We start from the raw sequence: 23,983 nt of genomic DNA, 5'->3' as shown, positions 1-23,983 counted from the left end.
TGAACTTCCATTCACAATTGCTTCAAAGAGAATAAAATACCTAGGAATCCAACTTACAAGGGATGTCAAGGACCTCTTCAAGGAGAACTACAAACCACTGCTCAGTGAAATCAAAGAGGACACAAACAAATGGAAGAACATACCGTGCTCATGGATAGGAAGAATCAATATCGTGAAAATGGCCATACTGCCCAAGGTTATTTATAGATTCAATGCCATCCCCATCAAGCTACCAATGACTTTCTTCACAGAATTGGAAAAAACTGCTTTAAAGTTCATATGGAACCAAAAAAGAGCCCGCATTGCCAAGACAATCCTAAGTCAAAAGGACAAAGCTGGAGGCGTCACACTACCTGACTTCAAACTATACTACAAGGCTACAGTAACCAAAACAGCATGGTACTGGTACCAAAACAGAGATATAGACCAATGGAACAGAACAGAGTCCTCAGAAATAATACCACACATCTACAGCCATCTGATCTTTGACAAACCTGAGAGAAACAAGAAATGGGGAAAGGATTCCCTATTTAATAAATGGTGCTGGGAAAATTGGCTAGCCATAAGTAGAAAGCTGAAACTGGATCCTTTCCTTACTCCTTATAGGAAGATTAATTCAAGATGGATTAGAGACTTAAATGTTAGACCTAATACCATAAAAACCCTAGAAGAAAATCTAGGTAGTACCATTCAGGACATAGGCATGGGCAAGGACTTCATGTCTAAAACTCCAAAAGCAACGGCAGCAAAAGCCAAAATTGACAAATGGGATCTAATTAAACTAAAGAGCTTTTGCACAGCAAAAGAAACTACCATCAGAGTGAACAGGCAACCTACAGAATGGGAGACAATTTTTGCAATCTACTCATCTGACAAAGGGCTAATATCCAGAATCTACAAAGAACTCAAACAAATATACAAGAAAAAAACAAACAACCCCATCAAAAAGTGGGGAAAGGATATGAACAGACATTTCTCAAAAGAAGACATTCATACAGCCAACAGACACATGAGAAAATGCTCATCATCACTCGCCATCTGAGAAATGCAAATCAAAACCACAATGAGATACCATCTCACACCAGTTAGAATGGCAATCATTAAAAAATCAGGAAACAACAGCTGTTGGAGAGGATGTGGAGAAATAGGAACACTTCTACACTGTTGGTGGGATTGTAAACTAGTTCAACCATTATGGAAAACAGTATGGCGATTCCTCAAGGATCTAGAACTTGATGTACCATATGACCCAGCCATCCCACTACTGGGTATATACCCAAAGGATTATAAATTATTCTGCTACAAAGACACATGCACACGTATGTTTACTGCAGCACTATTCACAATAGCAAAGACTTGGAATCAACCCAAATGTCCATCTGTGACAGACTGGATTAAGAAAATGTGGCACATATACACCATGGAATACTATGCAGCCATAAAAAAGGATGAGTTTGTGTCCTTTGTAGGGACATGGATGCAGCTGGAAACCATCATTCTTAGCAAACTATCACAAGAAGAGAAAACCAAACACTGCATGTTCTCACTCATAGGTGGGAACTGAACAATGAGATCAGTTGGACTCGGGAAGGGGAACATCACACACTGGGGCCTATAATGGGGAGGGGGGAGGGGGGAGGGATTGCATTGGGGAGTTATACATGATATAAATGATGAATTGATGGGTGCTGACGAGTTGATGGGTGCAGCACACCAACATGGCACAAGTATACATATGTAACAAACCTGCACGTTATGCACATGTACCCTAGAACTTGAAGTATAATAAAAATAAAAAAAAATAAAAAATAAAAAAAATGGCATCCACTGTGCAGTTTTTTCAGGAAAGAAGGCAGAGGATCTAGAGAGGAAATGAGAGCAGGGATGGCCACTGAGGAACTTGCACATGCTGCCTCTTCCTTCCTGCCCCAAAACCCACAGTCACATCCCAGGCAATGCCTGTGTCTCAACCTGTTTTTGTATTGTAAGGTAAGAATGGTTTTTACATTTTTAAATGGTTATAAACACAAAAACAAAGAATGTGCAGCAGAGACCACACACTATCCATAAGGACAAAAATATTGACTACCTGCTCTTTACAGAAAAATTTTGCTAACTATAATAATAGTAAGATGGCTCTTTCCCCCTACTCAACATTTCAGCATTTAGTCAAAACTACATCACAACTGTCTACAGGGCTGAGCACTGAGGGGAATACCGAGATGAACAGGTAACTGAGCCTCCCTATCAAAAAGGTGACAGAATTAGTGGTGGTGGTGGAGTAGGAGTCCTTAATTCAGCAAACATTTACTGAGGATTTACTACATCCTGGACAAAGGAGATAAAGCAATGAGTAAGACACAGACTCTCAAAAAGTTGCTGATCCAGTGAAAAAGACAAACAAGTATGCAAATCATTACCATCCAAACACAAATACACACTGGGTATGTCAGGTACACCAAAGAGGTATACTACCTCTGAAAAATAACTCCCTATGTATTAATGAGGTTAAAAGAGGAAAGTGCTGGGAGAGAGGACCAGGAGTGCTGTGGAAATTCAGATAGAAGGTGAAGACTTCCATGTGGGAGAGACACTCTGTGAGAGGGGAGCATATGAATGGTGCCCTGAGGATGGTGGAATTCAGACAGGCAAGAAGAGGTTGGCTCAATGAATTCAGGATAGAGGATGAAGGCTGGAAGGTGCCTTTTCTTTCAGAGTGACTAGGATTGCACCTCCAAGGTATAATACACCAAGTCTCAGACTTAAACCTCCAAAATACAGGATATTACTCAAAGGAAAATAAAGAATACATTCTTCTCACTTTAATCTTAAATGCTTTATTAACTCAGTAACATAGCAAAATATTAGGAGAAAAAAGAAAACTAGTAAAGACCTTTTCCACTCAGGTTCTTAAGCAATTTTACTCTCAATCTATTAAAATTTAATGATAAGTAATATCTTAATCCATTAACATTTATTTGACTTGGTTAGACTATACATTCTATAAATGGAATACTTTGCAGCCATTAGCAATTAAGAACATGGGAAAACATACTGCTCAGTGAAAAAAAGCAGGTAATGAAAATACATATCTCACTTTTGAAAAAAATCAGACACTTATAAATATTAAAACATGAAAATGTTAAGAGTGGTGAGCTTCTCTCTCAAAGGTATGTTGATAAATACTATTTTCTCCTTTTCTGCCTACATGTGTTTTCTATAATTACTATGTATTACTTTGGTAATGTGAAAGGAAAATAAAATCTCAGGACTCCAAATTTGCTATGCCAAAGAGAAAAGTTAAACTTGGGAACTGAGTCTCACAAAACTACCCTTCTTTTGTTCCTAAGTAGACAGCTGCGAAGATAGTGGGCCACATATCCTCCCAGATGGCCACCCTCACAAACTGTCACAAGCAAATTCCATGTGGGCCCCAAAATCTTTACCCTAAAAGACAGTCCGGTCGAATCTCCCTCACCCTGACATTGTAAATTAACAGTTTATTTTCACAGGTAAGGGACAAAGACTAGAAAATCATCCCTCCACTCACCCCAAAACAAATGCAGATTTGACTTCTCCCTCTACTCTATGTTTACTTTCTCTTACATAAAATGCAGATTTACTGAACGGGAGATGAATGCATAATTGAGTGTTCCTCTACCCCCTCCTTTCACATGTAATGTGGATTCAGTGAGTGCTAATCAAAGCCTCACAAGAATGTGACCACTTATCTCACTACCTACCCTCCCCTTGTTTCCATTCCTCCTTCCCCTCCTGTACACCGTTTCACCATTTAATACTGAAGTCCTCAAAACCCTCTTTGGAAAAAGCACAAGATACTGATCCTACCGTAGCTTGTGTCTCTTTTTCCTGGGCAGGTTCTCAACCTTGGCAATTTAAGCCTCTGAACTGACTGAGACCTGTGTCAGACACTTACTGGTTCACAGTAATAAGAAAAACATGTTTTTAAAATCTGAGGTTTAAAAAAACCCATCAAACTACTAGGTATGCTATTTTTCTTCCTGTCACATCTAATGACTAATTTCATCTACTCCACTTTACCCATTAAATTTAATAGGGAAACATCAAGTGTTCAGTGAACTCAAAAACTTAAGATGTTGTAAAAGAAAGGTCAACATTCTAACTAAGAAACAAATGGAAGAATATGTGGAGCTGACTTACCAGCCATCAGCAAACAGATAATGCACATTGAAAAGGCAACAACCATGATAATAGGCAACTGGAAAAGACAACAGAAAGAGATAATCATTTAAGAATGCTAATCAATGGCTGCAAAATCAGTTGTGCATGCATTGCTTGGGAAAAGAAAAAAACTCATCTGTTAACTAATACACACAGTATCTTTTGTCAACAAAACATTATTATTTATGGGTTCAATCACAACTGCCCTGGACTTTAGATGGGGAAAGTGGTAAGATCGGAAGAAGCATGCTTTTGCTCCAAGCCAAGGAGTGCTAAATGGAAGGAGGATGCCCAGATGAGGACCTAGAACACTAGGTCTCCCTTCCATTCCAGGGCACTTGACCCACTGGAAAGAAAATCCAGAGGGGCTCTTGCAGAGTCTGGTGAACAGAGAAGTCAAAAAGGAGAGAAGCATCAAAAATAAACTTTGCCTTCCATGTAACAAGTTTGTCTCTGGCAATTCCCTCAATGTAAAAGAACTGAAGTTTTCCTGAAATGAGAAACCTTCTACTTTCCCTTTGCTTATGTGACATCACACGAAAAGGATGTGTGAGACACTCTGAGGAAAAGAAAACAAATGCTCCACAGTTACTGTACTCCTCAGCCTGACCTCTTTGGAAAACTTAAGTATTTATATTTCATGTAATGAAATATAAACAACATATAACGTTTTAAATTAAGGAGACTGAAACCATCTATACCTTCAGACACAATGCTTTTAAGAACTTGAAAAATACAAAATGGTTTCTTACAGCCAGGAATTTCCAATCCCTTGGAACACTTAAAGGACTATGAGATTCTAATTCATCCACTGAATAGTTTCCAAGAAATAAGTCTATGGAATCCTAGAACAGAAAGGAAGAAATTAGTAACTCACCAAACTCAGTGTGAGATAACATTAGTGATGAACGATGCAAAGATACAACCGCCTAATGCCAGGAAAGCATCAAATACAAACTTACTTGTCTAAATCCATCGGAAAAGTTGTTCTTATAATATCGTATCATTGAGTTCCAGCCATCCATTATAAGTCCCAAATGAGTTCTCTTTCCAGTTCTGGTTAAAGAGGTTAAATTTTAAGTTACAAGTTTGTACACTGAATTCTCACACTGTCTTATGGCCAATAAGCATAAGGTATAGAAATGAGTGACAGATTTAAAAAACTATCGCTGAAGATATAGATACTTCACAAAAGAAATCACTTGTAGGTCCAAGAAATATCTATTTTCTTTCTAAAATATTACCAAAGGAGGCACAAAGAAACACACTAATTCCAGCTGCAAAAACAAGAAATACGAAGAGAAATACATAGCCCAGGTTAAGTGGTAGGACACAGCAAAGCAAAGAGACTAGAAATCTTATTCTGCTCCCAGGGAATCCACACAGCAGAAAAAGAGCCACCGCATGCATAATACAGTCAAAATGTTCTAATTCCTCATTACTCAGTGTGGTCTTTGAAAGCACCATCAGCATCACCTGGGTGCTTTTTAGAGGCACCTCTCAAGACTGGTGCTTCAGGTACACAGTAAGGTCTGAGAAGCACTGTGGAGCGGTGGCTCTCACCCCTCCCCAAGCATCAGAATCTCCCAGGGTGGCTAAGAACACACCAGAACCTGGGCTTCATCTCCCAGAAATCCTGACTCCACAGGTCTCAAGTGAAGCCTGGATGCTGGAGATTTGCTGCTGTTGTCTGAGAGCTGCCCAGGTGATTTTTAAAAGCACCAGGACTGTGAACTACTGATGTGGAATGCTATTTTAAAAGCACGGCTTGCCTGGTAAAGTCAGTCTTCAAGGCACCAGTTCCCGCATATTGCTTGGCACAGGCATTTGCGTTGTCAGCCCAGGCTGCAGAAAAAAGTGAAAACAGCTGATAATGATTAAAATGACAAAGTTCTAAATCCAGAATATTAATTTATTTCAAAATTTGAGCAACTTTGTCTATATTAAAGAAATGACCTACCATTTTTGTAAATCTTCTCAAATTCATCTTGTTCTTCAAGCTTTTGTCCCACATGCAAAACTCCTAGTCTCTGGAATAAAAACCACACCCAGATTTATGTGTAATCGATTTTAGCAGACATGATTTAGGAAGAAAAAGCAGTCCCCAAATTGTATCTCATGGTTCCTGGTTGCTGGATGCAGGCCAGAAGTGTCTGTTGTCTACAGGGAGCCCCAGCTTGCAGCAGCCTCTCCTGCCCAGGGCAGACTGCAAAGCCTCTCCTGAGGACACCTTTGCCTTGCAGCCCCCGCACTCCCTTGAGGGACAGCAGCAGGACCATATTCAGAGAGAGTGTCAGGAGGGAGAGTGAGAGCGGCTGTAGGATTGAGAGTGTCAGGAGGGAGAGTGAAAGCGGCTGTAGGATTCCGGCCGCTACTTCCTCCCTCCCTCTCACCCCCAATCTTGAGATCCCCTCATATGCATCATCCTTCAACTTCTTCACCCCTGAGTCACCCCAATCTTACCCTCTGTCCCAGGGACCTTTGAGAATCTGATGAATGCCACCTAATCTACCACCCCAAAAATACACAGACACACACACGCACACACAGATCTTCACAAAGAATATCCCGGGGTTGCTGGGCCCCCTGAATCCCTTCTATGGACTCCCTTTGGAGACCACGAACCACAGATGAGGGGTCCCTACCTTGTCTCAGACCATCACCTCTCAGAACCACCATCTTCATTGCTTACCTCAGATGATGACACCTCATCTCCACCTCAGAAGGAGTTATTCCCACCCTCAGACACAGCACAGGAGCCACCTTGGTGACCTTTAGCTGGGTAAGAATTCTGCCTTCACTGGCGGACGTGGAGAGGCACAAATAGACAGCCCCTACACTAGCAGGCAAAGCTGCTGGAGAGGCTCCTGCCCCCACTCTCTGAAGGTTGGTTAAATTTCATAATACTATATATAGCATGTAAAATTGTAAAATATGGATTGCAGAACCTAGTCAAGTAAGTTTTGGTTAATCAGCCATGGAACCAAACCATTCCTAATATTGTTTCTACTAAAAACTACACTCAGAAGACCTTCCAACAGACAAGGACATAGCACAATACAAACTACAGACTATTCCAACAGGGACAGCACTGCTCTGGCAGGTGCGACTTCAAGATTCAAGAACCATTCATTCTGAAGGAGGTATTTTACCTCCATAATTTCTTTCTCGGTATCATACAATTGTCAGAACTAAAGTTGAATGCTTACTAATTCCCTGAACAGGAAACCATGTGGTATGCATTTTGTCTGCTCCTCAAAACAAATGCCAATGTGATTTAGAAATTGGGGCTCCACGTCTTTTTCATTCCAAATATACACAGAAGAAAAAAACTATTTTTCTCATCAGCATAGTCTAGTGATAAAGCAAAGCTGTGTCAGAAACTTTTTACTTTGGAGTCAATATCCCTTGCTAGTAATAAGAGAGAGATAAATAGAAACAATCTTGAGGTGCTACTTTTGTACTAATGAAATAGAAAAAAAAGAGGCTAGACACAGTGGCTCAAGCCTATAATCCCAGCACTTTGGGAGCTGAGGCAGGTAGACGGCTTGAGCCCAGGGGTTTGAGACCAACTTAGGCAACATGGTGAAACTCTGTCTCTACAAAAAATACAAAAATTAGCCAAGCGTGGTGACACACGCCTGTAGTCCCAGCTTTGTGGGAGGCTGAGTTGGTAGTCCCAGCTTTGTGGGAGGCTGAGTTTGAGCCCAGGAGGCAGAGGTTGCAGCAAGCCGAGATTGTGCCACTGCACTCTAGCCTGGGCAACAGAGCCAGACCCTGTCTCAAGGAAAAACAAAAAAAATTAAAATTAAAATATCAAATGCTGGAAAGAGTTCAATGAAATGGATTTACTTATTCATTGTTGGTGTCAGTGTAAACTGGAATGACTCTCTTGGAAAATAATATACGTATTCTCTTTAACCCAGTACTTCTACTTCTAGGAATTAACATGAAGGAAATAATTCAAGTTAATAACAACATATACAGACGCATTCTCTACAGTGTTATTTATAAACTAAAAATGTAGCAATCTGAATGGCTTAGTAAATTATAGCACAACAATACAACCATCAGAAACTTTGATTACATAAATGCTAAGGGAAAATGGCAGAAGTGAAAACTGTGCATATATAGACTGACCATAGTTATGGAAAATGTGACATCCATGGGCAAGACACAAAAATAAAAAGAGCTGAGTTAGGGTGGGGGCAATGTGAATATTTTATGTTACTGGGTTTTAAAGAAGATGTTTAATTTTCTGCTGTGTTGTTTTTCAATTAAAAAAAAAAAAAAAGCATTCGCACCTGAAGTTGGGCCTGAAGCGAACGACGAGCTAACAAACTCTGGATCACATTGGTTCTATCTAGACAATCCATGCAATTGCTTCGGAACACGCCTTCCTGGTTTGCCACCACCTGGCCAGCAGAGTCCACTAGAAAATAACTAAAACATATTTGTATAAACACTCTCATACCAAAGTAGGTCAGATTTACTAAGGACTTAACTCTTACAACATGGGTCTCATTTCAGTGACGTTATTGAAAACTGTAAATTAAAAGGTCAGATAGGAATGTGTGGTCAGGCATATGTGATTATCCTAGACCAAAAAGAAGTCTAAATGGCTGAGGCAAAACAGTCCCCCATCCAAAAAATGGCTGAAGATTAGAGATTATCTCACCCCAAAGATGTGAAAAGGTAGAGTTAAGAGTATTAAAAAGGTGGTTGTGCAAATTAATCATGTTTCCCAAAGCCAGATGATGGTTTCCTCTAACATAATTATTCCAACTATATCCCTGGATATCAGGGTTTTATGATTCATATATTATCTTTAGAATCCTCTGGGTTGCTTGTGAAAAAAGATTCCTGGCCTTGAGATCAACTGAATCAGAATCTCTGAGGCAAGGATTGAATATTTTGCATTAAAAATACTTTTAGCTGGGCATGGTGGCTGAAGTGGAAGGATTACTTGAGCTTAGGAGTTCAAGACCAGCCTGGCCAACATAACGAGTCCCTGCCGCTAAAAGAACAAAAACTTAGCCAGGCATGGTGGTGCATACCTTTATACAGTCAGAAGGCTAAAGTGGGAGGATCACTTGAGCCCAAGGGTTAAAGGCTGCAGTGAACTATGATCACACCACTGCACTCCAGCCTGGGTGACAGAGTGATATTCTGTATCTAAATTTAAAAAAAAAAAAAATTTTTTTTAACACTTTCAAAAATTCTTTTTTTTTTTTGAGATGGAATCTCCCTCCGTTGCCCAGACTGGAACACAGTGGCGTGATCTCAGCTCACTCCAACCTCTGCCTTCCAGGTTCAAGTGATTCTCCTGCCTCGGCCTCCTGAGTAGATGTGATTACAGGCACCCACCACCATGCCTGGCTAATTTTTATATTTTTAGTACAGATGGGGTTTCACCATGTTGGCCAGGCTGGTCTTGAACTCCTGACCTCAGGTGATCCATCTGCCGCGGGTTCCCAAAGTGCTGGGATTACAGGCGAGAGCCACAGCCCCCGGCCAAAAAAAAAAAAATTCTTAAATAGGTGATACATGCAAATAGTACAAGATTTATAAAGTATAATTGGGTATTATTTGAAAAATCAGTTTCCCTTTTTCCCCTTAAACACCCAAATCTCTGTACTACAACCAACCACAGTTACCAGTTCCCATGTTTTCTTTAACAAGCTCCTTGATAATTCTATGAATTCAAAAATCTGACAACACACAGTGTGCTGGTTAAGAATATAGATTCAGGAAGCAAACAATCTTTTTGCTAGCCTTAGCATCGTATGCAACTTACTAATTGTAGAACTTTAAACAGTAAGCTTATTCATCCACAAAATGGAGGTAACAGCAGCACCACCATTAGGCTTCTCTAAGGTTTGAATGAGATAACACATAATGCACATAAAGTACTTAGCACAGTGTATGGAACACAGCATACAATGAATACTAGATAATATTAACTACTGAAATTATTTTCCAAAATCCAAGAGGAGGAAGAAAATGCAACAGATTCATCAATGGCTAAATACAAATCATGACCTCAGGAACAAGAGCCTGGAAGAATGTGTTAGGATGAAAAATCTACCTATGGATCATGCAGAATTGGTAAGGTTCGTTTAGAGTTGGCGTACACACATATGTGTGCAAGGGTGTGTATGTGTGTTTGTACCCCATTAATACTTATAAAATCCCAGATATGTTATAAATATTATTGCTTAAACTGTACAATAAGTTATCATCTCTACAAATGAAGAAACCGAAGTCTGAAGATAACTAAGTGGCCCTGGGTCATATTATTACCAAGAGAAAAACTTAAATTCAAATCAAGGTGTGTTGGACCCCAAAGCCCAGATTCTTTCCACTACCCCAAAAACCCCTAGAAAAAAGTCTCAAGAGATCATCTGAAAGTCACCAGTGAAAGCTCTGCTCTCCCTGCGGACCCCGGTGAACGGCAACGGACACAAACTCTGGAGTCAACCCTCCTTCTTTCTTACACTCTTGCACGGCAGCGCCAATGGGTGAACCCAAGCAACTACCTCCTCCAACAACATGCCGGGCCCAGCCAATGTTTTCTCTAATGGCCCAACAACAGTAGGTCAATTTCCCTTCTGTGTTCGTGACAAAACCTCACAAAAAAAGCAGATTTAAATAACTGTAGTTGATTACCTAATGTATATAAAAAGACATTTTTGAAAACTAAGCAAGTATCTATCAAAGAGGTTTTACTATATTATTGTGTAACAAATTAAAAAGTGTATTTGGGTTGCCAGGTTTACAACTATCACACACAGGCAGAAGAAAATGAAAGTATGGTTTACAGATTCCTTCTTCTGGCTTTAAAATCAGTAAAGACTGACGCGCACCAAGTATGGTAAACCTGAACCAATATGATAATATAGTACTGCAAAGACATTCGGACTTTCGATCCGTTAATCCTACTCTGAAGAATTTTTTAAAGAAATAAAAAAATTTAACAGATGTAAAATACGTGTAAAGAGTCATGGCACTACAATCTTTCATGATAGAAAGAGGAAAGGAAATAAACCAGGTGCTCAGGGTGAAGAAAAGCACTTCTTTAGAACTACGTTATGACAAAACAATACAGAAAAGCCATTAAACACTATCATTACAGACACTGTACAGGTTAACAACAAAATACTTGTGATAGAATGTCTAGCGGAAACAACAATATAAGATATTAGTAAACCAAGTTCAATTATATAAAAATTTGTAAATGTGTGGTAGATAATTTACAAATATATGAAGATACCTGGCTTTGGGTCATTTTTAAGAATTTAAAAATATTTTGAAGTCACCAAGTCTCATCTTTCCAGTAAAGAAATTAAAAATAATAAAACAGTATAGATAAGCAATGACAATCCAGTGAACTATATTTATAAGTCTGCTGGATGATGCATAATAAAATATGACTGATATATATACCTCTTCTCTCTGCCTCCTTAAGGAAATAATATAGCTTACCTTAATTCATCTTGCATTTCTGCTACCTGATCCAATAAAATACTTAGTCGATCCCATCTCATATTTTTACATTCCTTATGGAAGTCAAAGGCAATGTATCTACCAAAAGAAAAGATACTCAGAAACCGACCAGAGATCATTCATTTTCCTTCTATTAATAATACCTTCATAAGCTGATTTTCCCCTTTATATCAGTGCATACATATTTCTTGGGAACACTAGAACCTCCTTCACTTTGGGTTTATCACTATACATACACTACACGCACACACATACCCCTTCTCATGCTCACACCTATCAGAGGAAAATATATATATATGATATGAGCAGATATATATATATGTATACATGAAAATACAAAATACATGCATATGTCTATCCTTACATGTTCTTCTGGGGGCCCTCAGCAAGGAGTAGAGAAACACAACAAATGCTTAGTGAAGTAAGCTCAAGTACAGCAATCAGGTATGCCCTGCAAAGAGGCCTAGTCCAAATTCCTCAAGGCAATTCTAGTGGTAAAGTATGACCTATGGAAACTCTCTGGGGCACAAAGCCTCAATGAGGGAATTTGAATCAGAGACTAAACTCAAAACTCGACTGAAAAGAAGTTATTCTGTAACATAAATTATGCTACAGAAATTTCAAGCCAACAAAGTATCATGCTCCGATCTACTATTGAAAAAAATGCAAGCTGAAATACATGTCTAGTGAGCTCTATGTAATCATGTACATATGTAAGTGCACATCTGATCTGAAAAGACCTGCAACAGATTTCTAGTGAGGTACCTCATCATTCCACTTCCCAAAGAAGACACCATTGTTGCAAATGTCTGCTCAAGTGGCTTCTCTGAGCCCTTCTGGTTAATCTGTAAAAAATTTCAAACACCATAGTTTTCAGTTAATTTCAAAGGAGACAGTGACATCAGAAAAAGGACAAACTAGGAAGCTCTAAGCTCTCATTCTCCCACAGAAACATAAAAAAATCCCAGAAGCTGTCTGAGCCAACTTTGTAGGAGCTCTAAAAAAAGATCAAAGGTTTTATAGTAACCCACCCAAGCACCCAATAAAGAAAAAGTCACTTTCAAAATGGTGGGAAAGTTTTGTGGCATTTAACTTGTCCTTGACCCAGCCCCTCCCCAGAGTGGTGACAATCTTAGTCTTATATGGAAATAACCTGGTTCTTAGTTCCCCTCATCAAACTAGGGGAGGCAGACCAGTCCTTATCTGCAAATAATTGTGGACATCTGTTCTAACATGAAGGACTAACTCGTCTCTGTCCCACATATCTCTGAACACCGGCAGTAAAAATGGTGACCACTGTTTGTAAAAGCTACAAGAGGAATATAAATCAATGGATGCCTGAGGCAAAATATCCTGGATAGAAACATACAATAGACCATTTAAAGACTGGAGAAGAAGCTGGGTGATATTCTTTGGGAAATTAGGACTTTCAAAAGCAGCCATGTACATGAAGGAGTTTTGAAGGCCACCCACATAACCAGGCAAGATGCATGGTCAGAAGAGTCCTGAGAAGACCTTAAACCTTCACCACAGACTGATCCCTAGGCTCACAGCAAGCCTGGCTAATCAGTAAAGGACTGTCCCAGCATACAACAAGTCTGCAAAGAATGGGGGACAGGGTTGTTCTCTCATTTTTGCTTTCCTTTTTTGTCTGTCTATTTCAGTTCTTGGAATTCAATGAAACTTGTCAAAACAGCTGAATATAAGCAAAAGGAACAGACCTCAGTGAACATACATAATAAGAAACAGTTTTGGCAAAAATAGTTCCTAAAAGTCTCAAAAAAAAAAAAAAAAAAAGGATTAGTAGAGTCTTTGACAATCAAATAAAACAAAAAGCCCCCAGCAAACCCTAGGGGAAAAGGAGACTCTGACTTCCAGAGTTATGATATCATAATAATCAAACATACAATTAAAAAAAAAATCACAGGTACACAAATAAGCACAAAACAATGGCTCACTCAATGGAACATAAGAAATTGACAGAAATTGTTCCTGTGGAAGCCAAGACAGGACTTGGCTTATTAGACAAAGACTAGACTTATTAGACTAGACTTATTAGACAAATACTTTAAAGCAACTGTCTTAAAAACAAAGAGCTAAGGGGAAACACAGACAAAGAACTAAAATAAATCAGGAAAACAATACACAAACAAAATGAGGATATCAACAAAGATACAAAAATTATTATAAGAAGCCAAAAAATAATTCTGCAGCAAAAGAGCACAAAAAGTGAAATAAAATATTTAGCACTATGGGAATTCCAGGAAGAGAGAGAGAAAGGAGGAGAGAGATTTAAAGAAAAAAAAATAGCCAAAACCTTCCCAAATGTGGTGAAACATATGAATCTACAAACCAAAGCTCTGAACTCTAAGGAGACCCACACCAAAAACATTATAATCACATAGTTGAAAGACAAAAACAGAATCCTGAAAAGCAGCAAGAGAGAAGAGACTCATCACACACGAGAGATTCTCAACGGGATTATCCGCCAATTTCTCATCAGAAATCTTAGAGGCTGGAAGATAGTGGGATCATATATTTTAAATGCTGGAAGAAGAAAAAACTGTCAACCAAGAATTCTGTATCTGGCAAAACATCCTTTAAAAATGAAGGAAAAATTAAGACATTCATAGATAAACAAAACCTGAGGTAGTTTATTATCATTAAACCCAATCTATAAGAAATGCTAAAGGGAGTCCTTCAGGTTGAAATGAAAGTATGCTACACAGTAACTTGCAGCCACAGAGAGATATAAAAATTTCCAACAGGCTGGATGTAGTAGCTCATGCCTATAATCTCAGCACTTTGGAGGCTGAGGCGGGCAAATCACTTGAGGTCAGGAGTTTGAGACCAGCCTGGCCAACATGGTGAAACCTCGTCTCTATCAAAAATAAAAAAAATTAGCTGGATGTGGTGGCACACACCTGTAATCCCAGCTACTCGGGAGGCTGAGGCAAGAGAATCGCTTGAACCCATGAGGCAGAGGTTGCAGTGGGCCAAGATTGTGCCTGGGTGACAGAATGGGACTCCATCTCAAAAAAAAAAAAAAAAAAAAAAAAATCCAAAAAGGTAAAGACAAGGGCAAATATAAAAGCCAGTATTATTGAAATCCTGGTCTGTAACTTCACTTCTTATTTCTACAGGATTTAAAAGTCAAATGCAGTCCAGAATGGTGGCTCACATCTGTAATCCTAGCGCTTTGGTAGGCTGAGGCAAGAGGATGGCTTGAGGTCAGAAGTTCAAGACCAGCCTGGGCAATATAGTGAGACCCCCATCTCTATAAAAACACAAAAAAATTAGCCAAGCATGGTGGTATGCGCCTGTAGTCCTAGCTGCTGAGGAAGCTGAAGTGTGAGGATTCCTTCAGCCCAGGAGTTCAAGATTACACAGAGCTATGATCGTGCCACTGCATGCAAGCCTAGGCAACAGAGCAAGACCTTTTCTCTAAAAAATAAATACATACATACACAAATAAGAGTCAGTTGCATAAAAATAATTATGTTGCTGAAACACAATATATAAAGATGCAATTTGAAATGTTAACATAAAAAGGAAGCAAGAAGGCTTTACAGGAGTACAGCTTTTGTATGCTTCTGGTATCAATTCAAATTAGATACTTATAACATTAGGATATTATATGTAATCCTCATGGTAACCACAAAGAAAACAGCTATAGAATATACACAAATGAAAATGAGAAAGTAATCAAAATATATCACTACCAAAAAAAATCAACTAAGCACAGTACGAGACAGTAATGGAGGAAATGAGGAACGAAAAGCTAAAAGACACACAGAAAACAACAAAAGAGCAGAAGTAAATCCTTATCAGTAATTATTTTAAATATAAATGGATTAACTCTCCAATAAAAATAAGTAGACCAGCAAAATGGAAAAAAATATGATCTAACTACATGTTGTCTCTAAGAGATTTATTTTAGAACTAAAGATATATACAGGTTGAAAGAGAAAGGATGAAAAAACATATTTTATGCAAATAGTAATCAAAAAAGAGCTGGAATAACTACACTAGTATCAGACAAGATACACTCTAAGTGAAATACTGTTACAAAAGACAAAAAAAGAACATTGTTTACTGATTAAATGGTCAATTTTCCAAGAAGATAGAACAATTATAAACACATATGCAACAAACCATGACAGCCTGAAGATATAACTAAGCACACTGACAGAACTGAAGGGAGAAACACAAAATTATATAACAATAGTAGGGCTGGGTGTGGTGGCTCACGCCTGTAATCCCAGCACTCTGGGAGGCCGAGGCGGGTAGGTCACGAGGTCAGGAGATTGAGACCATCCTGGCTAAATAGTGAAGCCCTGTGTCTACTGAAAATACAAAAAATTAGCTGGGCGTGGTGGTGGGTGCCTGTAGTCCCAGTTACTCAGGAGGCTGAGGCAGGAGAATGGCATGAACCCGGGAGGTGGAACTTGCCGTGAGCCGAGATCGCGCCACTGTACTCTAGCCTGGGCAACAGACAGAGACTGTCTCCAAAAAAAAAAGGAAACTTCAATACCCTACTTTCAACAATAGAACAATGTGACAGAGACGAATAAGCAAATACAGAATAAAATAGAGAATTTAAACACCATCATAAGCCAATCAGACCCAACAGACACATACATATTACTCTACCCAATAACAGCAGAATACACATTTTTTACAAGTACACATGAAATATTCTCTAAGACAAACTATACTCTAGGCCACAAAACAAGTTTTAACACATTTTTAAAAATTCAAATCACATTAAGTATATATTCTGATCACAACAGAAAGCTAAAAATCAAGAATAGAAGGAAAACTAGAAATTTCACAAATGTGAAAAACCAACAACATACTGAACCACTGGTTCAAAGACAAAATCCCAGAAAGAGAAATTAGAAAATACCTGAGAAAATGAAAACAAAAATACAATACACCAAATGTATGAAATAAAGCAAAAGCAGTGCTGAGGAAAATTTCTCGCTGTAAATACATACATTAAAAAAGAAAACCTCAAAGCAATAACCTAATTTTACACTTTAAGGAACAAGAAAAAGAATAGCAAACTAAACCCAAAGCTACCAGAGGAAATAATAAAAATTAGAGATAAATAAAATAGAAAATATAAAAACAATAAAGTCAATAAAACTAAAAGTTGAACTTTGAAAAGATCAATAAAATTCACAAACTCTTAGCTAGAATGACCAAAACGAAACAAAAGACTCAAATTACTAAAATCAGGAGTGACAGTGAACATTACTACCAATTTCTGAGAAATAAAAAGGATTTAAGAGAATACTATGAACAACTGTATGCCAACAAGTAGGAAAACCCAGATTGGCAAATTCCTAGACACATAATCTGCCAAAACTGAATCATGAAAAAAATAGAAAACCTAAATAGACCAATACATAGTAAGGAGATCGAATCAGTAATGAAAACAAACAGAAAAAAAAAAGTCTCCTAACAAAGAAAAACCTGGACTAGATGGCTTTACTAGTGAACTCACCAGTGAATTCTACTAAAATTTAAAGAATTGGCCGGGCACGGTGGCTCAAGCCTGTAATCCCAGCATTTTGGGAGGCCGAGACGGATGGATCACGAGGTCAGGAGATGGAGACCATCCTGGCTAACACGGTGAAACCCCGTCTCTACTAAAAGATACAAAAAACTAGCCGGGCGAGGTGGCGGGCGCCTGTAGTCCCAGCTACTCGGGAGGCTGAGGCAGGAGAATGGCGTAAACCCGGGAGGCGGAGCTTGCAGTGAGCTGAGATCGGGCCACTGCACTCCAGCCTGGGAGACAGAGCCAGACTCCGTCTCCAAAAAAAAAAAAAAAAAAAAAAGAATTAACACCAGTCTTCCTCAAACTCTAACAAAAAGATGAAGAAGAGAGAACACTTTCTAACTTATTCTGTAAAGATAAGATTATCCTGATATCAAAACTAGACAAAGATATTACAAGAAAAGAAAACTACAGGCCAATATCCTTTATGAATATTAATTTAAAAATCCCCCAACCAAACACTAGCACACTAAATTCTGCAGCATATTTAAAAAGTATATACCATGACCAAAGGGATTTATTCCCACAATGTAAGGCTGGTTCAATATACGAAAATCAATCAGTATAACACACCACATTCATAGAATGAAGGGAAAAAACAAACAAGCATCTCGATTGATACAGAAAAGTATCTGACAAAATTCAACACCCCTTCTTGATAAAAACATTCAACTGGATAACTTAGAAAAAGAAGAAAAGTGCTTCAACATAAAGGCCATTATGTGAAAAACCCACAGCTAATATCATATTTAACGATGAAAGACCAAAAGCTTTTCTCCTAAGAAAAGGAATAAGGCAAGGATACTTGCTTTCACAATTTCTGTTCAACATAGTATTCGTAGTTCTAGTGACAGCAATTAGGCAAGAAAAAAAATAAATAAAAGGCATCCAAATTGGAAAGGAAGCATAAAATTATCTCTGTTCACAGGTGACAGGATTTTATATACAGAAAACCCTAAAAATTCTGCAAAATAGCTATTGGAGATTATAAATTCAACAAAGTTGCAGCATACAAAAATCAAGACACAATAATCCGTTGCATTTCTATATACTAACAATGAAATATCCAAAAAGGAAACTACAAAAACAATTTCATTTACAATAGCAAAACAAACAAACAAACAAAAGCACCATTCAGGCATAAATACTCAAAAATAAATTTAAACAAGGACATGAAATGCATGTACACTGAAAACTGCAAAATATTGCTGAAAGAAATTTTTTAAAACATAAATAAATGACAAGACATCTGCATTGCTGGACTGACAAACAATATTACTAAGAAAACAGTACTATTCAAAGTGATCAATCTGTCAATTCAATGTAATTGCTACTAAAATCTCAATGCCATTGTTTGCAGAAATAGAAAAACCAAGCCTAAAATTCATAAGCAATCTCAAGGGATCTCAAGTAGCCAAAATTATCTTGAAAAAGGAGAAGGAAGTTGGAATTATCACATTTCCTGATTTTAAAACTTATTACACAAAGCTGTAGTAACCAAAATAGTGTTATCCCGTCCTAAGGACAGACACAGAGACCAATGGACTAGAACAGAGCCTCAAAATAAGACCTTACATATGTGTTCAACTGATTTTTTTATTAGGGTGACAGACTATTCAAAAGAAAAGAACAGTCTTTTACAAATGGTGCTGGGAAAACTGGATATCCATATGCAAAAGAATGAAGTTGGACCCTTACCCCTACACTATATATAAAAATTAACTCATGTGCAGTGATAAGAAGTAATACACAGACACACATAGACAAAACAAAAATTAACTCAAAACAGACCAAAGGCCTGTAAGATCTAAAACTATAAAGACTCTTAAGAAGAAAATACAGGGGTAACTTTATGTTACTGGATTTGGTGACAATTTCTTGAATTTGACACCAAGAGCAGAGGCAACAAAAGAAAAACTAGATAAGCTGGACTTAAACAATTTGTATCCCAAGGACATTGTCAAGACAGTAAAAAATCAACCTAAAAAGCGGGAGAAAATATTTGTAAAGCACCTGTCTGCTAAGAGATAAATATCCAGACTTCATTAAGAATGACTACAACTGAAACAAAAACGACCTGATTAAAAAAGAGCCAAAGGATTTACGTAGACATTTCTCCAAAGAAGAAAGACAAATGGCCAATCAGCACATGAAAAGATGCTCAAAATCACACAAATCATTAGAGAAACGTAAATCAACTCAACACCGCGAGACACCACTCCACACCCATCAGGATGGCTATAATTAAAAACTCATACACACACACACACACACACACACAAAACAGAAAACAACAATTGTCAGCAAGGATATGAAGAAACTGGAACTGGTGTATTGCTGGTGGGAATACAAAATGGTGCAGCCGCTATGGCAAACAGTACGGTGGTTCCTCAAAGAGTCAAACATAGAATCACCATATGATCCAGCAATTCTACTTCTAGGTAAAAGCCTAAAAGAACTGAAAACAGGGACTCGATCAAACAGATCCTTGTACACCACCAATGTTTATACACACACACACACACACACACACACACACACAATGGAATATTCTTCAGTCTTAAAAAAAGAATGAAATTCTATACATGCTACAAGATGGATGAACCTTAAAAACATTAAAAAAGACAAATATTGTATTATTCCACTTACATAGACGTACTCAGAATAGACACATTCAGAGAGACAGAAAGTAAAATAGAATTACCAGGGGCCGTGGGGAGGGACGTAACAGGAAGTTAATTATTTAATGGATAGAGTTTCTGTCTGGTATGATGAAATGTTGTGGAAATGAACAGTGATGATGGTTGTACATTACGAACTACTTAATGCCACTGAACTGTATACTTAAAAATGGTTAAAATAGTAAATTTTCTGTCAAGAAAAAGTTAAGGTTTCCTCCGCCCCCAACCCAAGAAACATAAGAAACATACCAGATTGATTATAACTTGTTTTCCATAAATAATTACTTGGGAATCAAAATGCCTTTGGAAACCATCCATCTAGAGGGAAAAGAGATACATATTTTACTGGAGTACATTATGTAATTTATAAATACAATTTAAATATTTATAATATTTTAAAAGGACCTCCTTAAATGTCTTATTTCTATATTCAAAAGAATGATGTCAGGGTGTGAACTATGTCTTCTAGATATTCTAAATGTCATCTAGTAATCATAAGCTATTTTACTCTGAGCTGCAACACTACCACTTTAATTCTGAGTACAACCTCAGAGGAACATATTAAGTACTCTAAAAAGCATAAATTTACAAATCTTACTGAGATCTCTTAAATCCTTACTTGCCACGCCATTCAATCATAGTTTGTTTTTCTATATTTCTAACATGCCACCTACACAACTTTTGGTTTAGGGGTTTACCATGTGCTAGAACCGAGAAGAGCCTCAAAGATGTTGAATGCTGATTTAGGGGAGTAAACACATTCTTTACATGCAAATTATAATGCTATTAAGCTTCTATTTTTAGCCAACAAAAAGGCATACACACGTGATTTGCTACTTTGCTGATTTGTGGCAGTGGTTTGTACTTGAGGTTTGGTCTTTGGGACCAGAAAACAGGTATTGACCCTCGAGTCTAAAAGAAAAGAGAGAAATGTGAAAAGACACACAAACATATTTGTTTTTCTCACCTTACTTATTGTCAGCGGTATATAAATTAATGAACATGCAAGGGAAAAAAGTAATACAACCTACCAACTATTTTAAAAATCCATGTGTATCTCTCCTAAAGTTCATATTCTTTATTTCCCCGAAATTCTACATTTATCTATGAGTAAAAATTAACAGGTTACATCTGTTATATAATTTGGCATTATGAAAAAATTAGAAAATTGCTTTATTCATTTTCAAATGGATATGTTTATCAACATATGAATACATTTGGACACTAACGCTCTGGAGTAGCAAGTGGTCCACAACTCCATAAGGCAACAGAAGAGACATCTCACAGTGGCAGGTAAAGTCAATCATAAGCCATCAGCTTGTCCTATCATCACTGCCCTGAATACATGTAAATGGTTCAACAGACAGATGGCTCCATTTCCATAACTCTCCTTGCACCTCCTAGCCTACCCTCTCCTCCAGGGATTTAATTTAAGGGCAGGAAATGTCAGTAAGTTAGTGCCAGATTAATGGACTTTCCTTTCTTGGGGTGAACTTTTTCTGCACTGTAGATAAAAATATTACATAAGAACGGAGGAGAAGGGAAAAGAGGGAAATTTCAACATGACAGAAAATTATAATCCAAGCAGAAAAGGCCAACTCACTGACTGCCTAACAGACTAACAACTTGCCTGTACAAATGAAGCTTTGCTCCCATTGTAGTGCACAATTTGTTCTGTTTCTACAAAGTTAGCTGCATGGCCTTCAGAATCAATTCCTAAGTAGAAAAAAAATTAAGAATTAACTATACTGATTACGTAAAGAAACACTTCAGAAACCCACTAATTCAGGTTAACTTGGAGAGAACTAAGTCAGTTCAAATTAGTGGAAAAGTCATTATGAAAATACAATTCAAACAAACTCATTATACATGATCAGAAAACTAACAGAAGCTCGCTCACTTTAAACAGGCTTAAAGAGGAGTATAAAAACCTATTAATAAACAGATGAAGTTGGTTGCTCTTAAATACACTGATTGTTCCTACACGCAAAATTCCTCTAAAATAGTGTTTCTCAAACTTCAGACATCTTTTACAGAAAAAAAAAAATTCTCAAGGATCCCTGAGAAAATGTCCATAGATCCTAATTTGAAAAATACTAGTTTGAAAGGTAACACTATCAATTTAGGTAATTATACTTAGTAACAACACAATACTCAACGTAAATACAGGCCATTTTATTTTTATTTATTTATTTTTTGAGACGGAATTTCACTCTTGTTGCCCAGGCTGGAGTGCAATGGCGCGATCTCAGCTCACCACAACCTCTGCCTCCCGGGTTCAAGCAATTCTTCTGCCTTAGCCTCTCAAGTGGCTGGGATTACAGGCATGCGCCAGCACGCCCCACTAATTTTTGTATTTTTAGTAGAGATGGGGTTTCTACATGTTGGTCAGGCTGGTCTCGAACTCCCAACGTCAGGTGATCCGCCCACCTCACCCTCCCTAAGTGCTGGAATTACAGGCGTGAGCCACCACACCTGGTGAATATAGGCCATTTTAAAATATTTTGTTATAACAGTGCAAATGGTCTCCAGCAGATGCTTATACTGATTTTAATTATGAAAATGAAAACACAAAAACTGTATGTGATCCTCTGTAATTCCATAAATATGCTCACAAAACCTAGTTCAAAAAGCAAAGTGGATTCTTGATGCTGTTTAGTTCTTTCAACTATTTGAAGCATTCCTTTAAAAATTTGTTTACATAATCTATTTTTACAAGGAAAAGCTTGCTAAGCAAATGCAACTTTCAAGCTAGTCCGTGACTCAAATTACCAAATTATCAGAAAGAAATCAGTGGATTTTTAACTGTGCCAAATATTTCCTAACATCCTTTCTATCTCACATATTTCTCACATATAACATTTGGAGGTATATGCGAAGTATCACTGTTTTTGTTACCATATCACCAGAAGGGGCCAAAATTATTGAGCCAAATCAGCAATGACATGACTCCTCAATACTTTATGAGATTACTTGTCAGAGGCACAGGCTATCCTTGCTTCCTTTCATAATTCCCACTAAGGAACAACATCCAGTTATTTTTAAAAGTGAGAGTCAGAGTGAGAGATAGTATGTATGTTTCTGTGTATGAAAGAAAGATCTTTATGAAAAGATTTGCAAGACATATTAAGAAAAAAAGGAACCAAGGTACAGAAAAATATGCATAGAATATTATCACTGTCTAAAAAAAGGAGGAAGAGAAGGGCACATACCTGTATTAGCAAAAAAATTATCCGGAAGGATAAACAAGAAACTAACATCTGATTAGCTGGTAAGGGGGTAAGAACCGAGCAGATGAGGTCAGAAATGGGAGATATTTTTTATCGCATTAAAAAAATACTTTTTGATATTTGAAATATGTAAATGCACTACCTGTTCAAAAAATTTAATCAAAAACTATGTTTCCATCCAAGAAAATCTAGTTACAAGAGAGTTGCTAACTCTAATTTGGTTTGTGATCTTGGCCAGGTCACACACTCAATGTTATTCTTCCTCTGCTACGAGAGATATTAAGCAAATAATCTCTACAACTTTCTGGCCCCAAGCTACAATTTATTTAATGGCTTACAGCCATAAAATATGCTGATATATTCTGGTTAAAAAAAATAGAAAGATTGGAGAAACTCCTTTTCATAATGACAGTAAGCTTTAATACAGATTTTTAAAGTTTAGTTCAGCGAAATAAGCATGTTGCTAGTACAAAGTCTGGAAAATAAATGCTCAAAATGTAAATGTTCACAAAGTTGAAGGCATAAAGCAAATGACTAGCTTCATGCATGCAAAAAAACCTAAAAGCAATACAAGAAAATACTTTCTAGGTTAGGTTACTGAAAACTACACTGAGTTCAGCTGTGCTTTCAGATATCCAGCAAACAACATGATCAGTTCCTCTTCAAGCAGTAAGCAGCAGCCTACAAGTATAACATTAACATTTGCAATGTAATTACAGTAGCTGAAACACAGAAGACCTACCTAATTATTATAATGAAGTAGGAGATAAATACTTAGCAAGGCTATCAAATGATAA

At 37.6% G+C, this 23,983-nt stretch overlaps 1 protein-coding gene across 6 annotated transcripts in view; it reads right to left on the bottom strand.

Annotated features, from left to right (window-relative positions):
• The window catches only part of SACM1L (SAC1 like phosphatidylinositide phosphatase), a 64,795-nt gene that overhangs the window by 10,855 nt on the left and 29,957 nt on the right, over window positions 1–23,983 (bottom strand). For all 6 annotated transcript variants that reach the window (XM_033204537.1, XM_033204569.1, XM_033204552.1 and 3 more), the window contains 11 exons: window positions 21,587–21,672; window positions 20,782–20,868; window positions 20,206–20,274; window positions 12,475–12,554; window positions 11,689–11,787; window positions 8,508–8,646; window positions 6,164–6,233; window positions 5,976–6,048; window positions 5,166–5,259; window positions 4,956–5,048; window positions 4,183–4,240 (listed from right to left, as the gene is read on the bottom strand). In XM_033204537.1, coding sequence (XP_033060428.1) covers window positions 4,183–4,240; window positions 4,956–5,048; window positions 5,166–5,259; window positions 5,976–6,048; window positions 6,164–6,233; window positions 8,508–8,646; window positions 11,689–11,787; window positions 12,475–12,554; window positions 20,206–20,274; window positions 20,782–20,868; window positions 21,587–21,672 — 948 coding nt within the window. The remainder of the gene's footprint in view (window positions 1–4,182; window positions 4,241–4,955; window positions 5,049–5,165; window positions 5,260–5,975; window positions 6,049–6,163; window positions 6,234–8,507; window positions 8,647–11,688; window positions 11,788–12,474; window positions 12,555–20,205; window positions 20,275–20,781; window positions 20,869–21,586; window positions 21,673–23,983) is intronic.

Source organism: Trachypithecus francoisi, unplaced genomic scaffold (assembly GCF_009764315.1).
Source record: "Trachypithecus francoisi isolate TF-2019V2 unplaced genomic scaffold, Tfra_2.0 Lachesis_group0, whole genome shotgun sequence".
Taxonomy (NCBI): Eukaryota; Metazoa; Chordata; class Mammalia; order Primates; family Cercopithecidae; genus Trachypithecus; species Trachypithecus francoisi.
The sequence above is the reverse complement of the archived record's forward strand: the minus strand, read 5'-3'. Positions and strand labels throughout refer to the sequence as shown.